At 29.6% G+C, this 4786-nt stretch overlaps 1 protein-coding gene across 1 annotated transcript in view; it reads left to right on the top strand.

Moving 5' to 3' along the window:
- The window catches only part of TRIADDRAFT_62392 (uncharacterized protein), a gene marked incomplete at both ends in the record, with an annotated part of 7294 nt that overhangs the window by 2087 nt on the left and 421 nt on the right, over positions 1–4786 (top strand). Inside the window, 5 exons of the mRNA XM_002118320.1 lie at positions 146–292; positions 2131–2262; positions 2976–3045; positions 3265–3320; positions 3538–3637. Coding sequence (XP_002118356.1) covers positions 146–292; positions 2131–2262; positions 2976–3045; positions 3265–3320; positions 3538–3637 — 505 coding nt within the window. The remainder of the gene's footprint in view (positions 1–145; positions 293–2130; positions 2263–2975; positions 3046–3264; positions 3321–3537; positions 3638–4786) is intronic.

Genomic DNA, 4786 nt, shown 5'->3' with positions numbered 1-4786 from the left:
ATTGCTATGGCCTAGCTACAATAATTTAAATCATAAAGCAAATCAAACTATTGCGTAACATTCCTACGTATCTATACTTTAAAGAAATTGCTGAAGTATTTATGAGAAATTAAACAGTAATAGCTTTAAATTATCCATAATGTAGAAGCTATAGTCCCTTTAAGTGAATGCAGAAAAGTTGGACTAAATTGTAGTTCCTTCGCAACTTGCTTAAATCGCACGGAAAATGAGACATTTTATCTGGCTTGTCAATGCCTTGATGGATTTGATGGCGATGGATTTTCTTGTCAAGGTTAGCCATTTTTCAGAATATGATATTACCTCTGAGTAATATCAAATAATAACTATAAATTTATCTCGTACCTGAACCGTGACTTATGTTTTATACCACGCTTAAGATTTTTAATTCATGCAAATTCTAATCAAAGCTACAGTCACTGATTCAAAATGGATCTCACGCTACGTGAATTTGCCACTTATTTCCGTATCTTAAAAATTTTGTAACTTATTCATTTTTGTTAGCTTTCTTATATAATACCCATTGGATTAACTATTAGCTTCAAAGAAATCTTCTTAATGTAAACGTCTTTTTTAATTATCGAAACAGAAAATTTTGACCTTAAATACCCGTAATTGTTAGTGGCTTAGTTATTGAAAAAATTTATGATACCGATATAATATACTAATTCTTAAGTTTTGTTAAGTTTTTCAAAGTATCTATAAATAGATAAAGTAGAAGATACGAGTTGCTTATTATATTAAATGGCTTTTCGTATTGATATAATACACATAGAAACCAGGCCATTGATATAAAAATTCATACAATAGACAATTGATATTATTTTTTCTGAGCCAAATTCAAATCATTTGAAGTATGTTGACTGTCGCAACAAGAGCTCTTAAAATAATATTTGGCATGCATTAATATCTTGTGATTTCAGCTATCAACGTCAATGTTATAATTAATTATCTTGGTCCGTAAAGCAAAAACTTTCAGTGATTCAGTGCTATTGGAAACTTTCCTTGATGCTCCTGATACTTTGAAATTTGTTGACTTCAAGGCATCACTCATTTAAAAGTATAATTAGATATTTCATCCTTTGTTAAAGCATACATCCATAAATCTTACAGTTAACTTAATATTTCTATCTCGTCAAAAGAAGTCATGTATAAACGCATAAATCAATGAAATTTCTTATTCATCGGGCTTCCTTCCTTAGGAAGGAAGTTAAGAACAGATTAAAACAAAGTTTATTTCCTTTGAATTGCAAATTAGTTCAGCATTATTTTTATTTCAATCAATTGAGAATAATTTAAAGATATAATAGCAGTTGTTCATAATTTATTAACCTTAAGCAACTCAGGTCTTGATACAATTCAAAGTTTAATTATATTTATTCTGCTGAGTGTGATTCGAATCGTGAATTTAATACATTTTTAGACACTTTAAATATTTATCAAAACGATCAAATTTTGATTCTAAGTCTTAATCGCTAGATTAAAATGACGGAAAATATATAAAACCATTTAATCGCAATTAAAATGATGTACTCCCTCAAAAATAATAAAAAATTATACATTACTTTATTAATATTAGCTTAAGGCCAGGTCAATTTACCTTAATTCTATATATTGTTTTCGCCATATTGGATATAAGTATCATACAGTATGCTAGAATTAAACGAATTTAAAACGCAGATAGTACAGTATATAAAACGCAATACTACCAATTCTGACTTTCTAAATATTATGACTACTAACAAATATCTAACTGTAGATGTTGTACGTAGGTCAAAATGTAATGTCTATCAAGGAAAAAAATTTCAAAAAATAGTCTTAACATAACACCTTGACAGATTTCACTTACATTCATGATCTGATTTGATTTATTTTTATTATTCTTAATCATTTTATAACTAACATTATTTGTTCGATTATGCGAATATATGGTACATATTCATATTTTAATTTTACGCACGTATATTGTTTCGCAGCTGCTAAAAAGGATACATGAGTAAAGCTCTTTATCCCACACAACCTCTTCAAATATAATTAACGATCAACTAAGGATATATCCGAGCTAATGAAATCAGTTTGATGGATAATTTGATTATTTCTGCCATTTTATAGATATTAATGAATGCAACAACTCGCAGCTATGTTCATTGCCGCATCAAATATGTATTAATACAAACGGATCCTATTATTGCAAGTGTGACCAGCAAACAAGTAACGGCAGCTATTACCAACATAACTGCACGAGTAAGTTAAGCCTTCTAAATTCTTGGCCTAAAGTGAATAATGCTCCTACAGTAATTTCCCAAGCACTGTACTTACCTGCATGATAATACCTATGCGATCGATAAATTTACTGTTGACGAAACTATGTTATTTTCTAAAATAGCGAATAAATTATTTTTCACTATTTAAAGAACTTCCTAATCGGTGCAGGATACTCATGAATCTTGTATTTCCATAATATCAGGAACAGCACATAACTAGCTGATATAATTTCACAGACTACTCTTCTGACTCAGGATAAAGTAAAGTATTCTGCCCTTCTAAATTGTTACTGTCAATTATTACTCTAGTTTAGGTATAAAGCCACTCACCTAGACTACTGTTACGCGCGCAAACTTTAAAACTTTAGGCTAATATTAAATTATTCCCACTATTCACGATGAACCGCACTGCTACTCATAAAAATGTAAAAGACAATTAATAGTAAGCAATCGACCGCTTTTACTAGTCAATCACAAAAACTTAGCCATTGTAGCCTAGATAGAAAGAAATCTACCGTGACACAAATGCTTAATCTGTACTCTACTATTACAATGTTTAGCAACGTGACATATTGCAATTTTTAAATATTACTGAAAGGATGATAAAAAAGATTTTAGTTTGAAATAGTTGCTAATGCAGGTTTCTAGACGTCAGTTTCGAACTGTTTCTAAATCCTAATATTTTTCTTTCAGAGTGCCAATTAGCTTGCAAGAATGGTGGTGGATATTGTAGGCTTGATAAAAAGCAGAAACCTTACTGTTTGTAAGTTCAAGGAAGAAGCTTTCATAATCAATTAGCTTAACAAACACAATATTTTAAGCTGACTTTGCCCTCGGAATTTTTCGCAATGTTTGCAGTTTTTGAGATTTTTCAAATTACTTACGGCCATTAATTTTTTTAACTCGATTTAAACTTTGACTTATACGTGACGTATAAACTACTCTTTATAAAACTTTTAAACTGGAAATTTTCGAAATATAGGTGTCCTAGTGGCTTTGTCGATCGTGACTGTGGTACACGCAAGCCAGTTATTACGTGTTAGTTAGCCTAGTATCAGTATTCTGAGATTTAGTGGCAGTACTCGGAATGAATGTGAATTGGATGAAACTATCTTTTATCTAATATTCTGGCAATAATCCGTTATTTTTAGATTGTCGATAACAGTTTATTAAAGCTGTAAATTCAGACTTTCGAACAGATTTTTTTAGTCAAGTTAACTTAACTAATAAAACTATTTCTTTAATTCTCTCTTAGCTAACATAATTGCCGGTATGATAATTGGATTTGCAGCTCTTGTGATAGTAATTATTTTGGTATCTGTCTTTTATTACTTGCGATGGAAGAGCGATAAAAGGTGAATAGAACCATGCTTCACATTTTATCTAACGATTTGGTATAATTGAAATCACATCAACCGCTATTCATGTTATAGTTTATTTGCTTATATAGGTTTTGTCAGTATATCGTTATTACGAAAACTAAATTTAAAGTTATTCAATCACTATTCGATATAATTATCGCATTTATAGTCATTTATAGCAATATTCTATATAGTCACTATTAAACTTTAAATTATTAGGTGACTAAAGGGTATCTCTAATACTCATCCTTTTTTCGAAAAGACAAATTCTGCTCTTCATTTTTGCGCGTTAGCTAATATAAACATCCAGAGATTACAAGCTTATACTCGGTCATTAAGTTGCTTATTAATATCAGCTACAATTTCCGTACAAATCATTTCAATTTATTAATATATTATAATAATTTATCGCAATATAAAATTACATGGTATTACTGAAATCTCTGCGTTTAACTGTAGTCAAAGTGACTTAGCTTAAAATTTAAGGCTATAATAACATAAATTTTTATACTTTATGCAGTGTCACTTAATTGATGATGAAAGCTACAAAAGACTGCTTATAAGTAAGAATAAATAAAGGGTCTCGAATTTGGATACAGGTTAAAGCTAATCTGTATCTGTTACAGTGTTAAATACTGTATTACAGTAGAAATAACTATGTTAGGATAATTCTGTTAGACTATCCTTATTTAGTTAACTTCTAATTTGGATATACTGTATTTTAATATAGCACTGACTTTTTATGACAGTGACACTTATACACATACTGAAATTATAATAGTTATAATAGGGAATGCAAATCATCTGCTTACAGTTCGAATCATTGTGATTGTAATTTACTTATGATAGACTGTAAATTATCATGGAAATGTTCCGTGATAGAACATATCGTAATCTGACTATTCTGTATTAGTTATTACATGTCTATGTTCGTAAATACTGTTGTCTGCATTAAGAGAGCAGTAGCTAAAATTAATATCTAATTCAGTAAATGATTCTAATGTTAATTGTATTAACTATGACTCATGAACTATTGAGGAATAGTATATAAATGCAGTATATCGTGAAATAAAGAAGAATTGTCCAACTTAGTGTTTAACGTAAAATACGAGGCGTTTAAGTCTTTGTGTAGTCTGCTAGTAG

The sequence above is a fragment of the Trichoplax adhaerens genome, genomic scaffold, assembly GCF_000150275.1.
Source record: "Trichoplax adhaerens TRIADscaffold_44 genomic scaffold, whole genome shotgun sequence".
Taxonomy (NCBI): Eukaryota; Metazoa; Placozoa; class Uniplacotomia; order Trichoplacea; family Trichoplacidae; genus Trichoplax; species Trichoplax adhaerens.
This window is presented reverse-complemented; position numbering and strand designations above follow the sequence as displayed.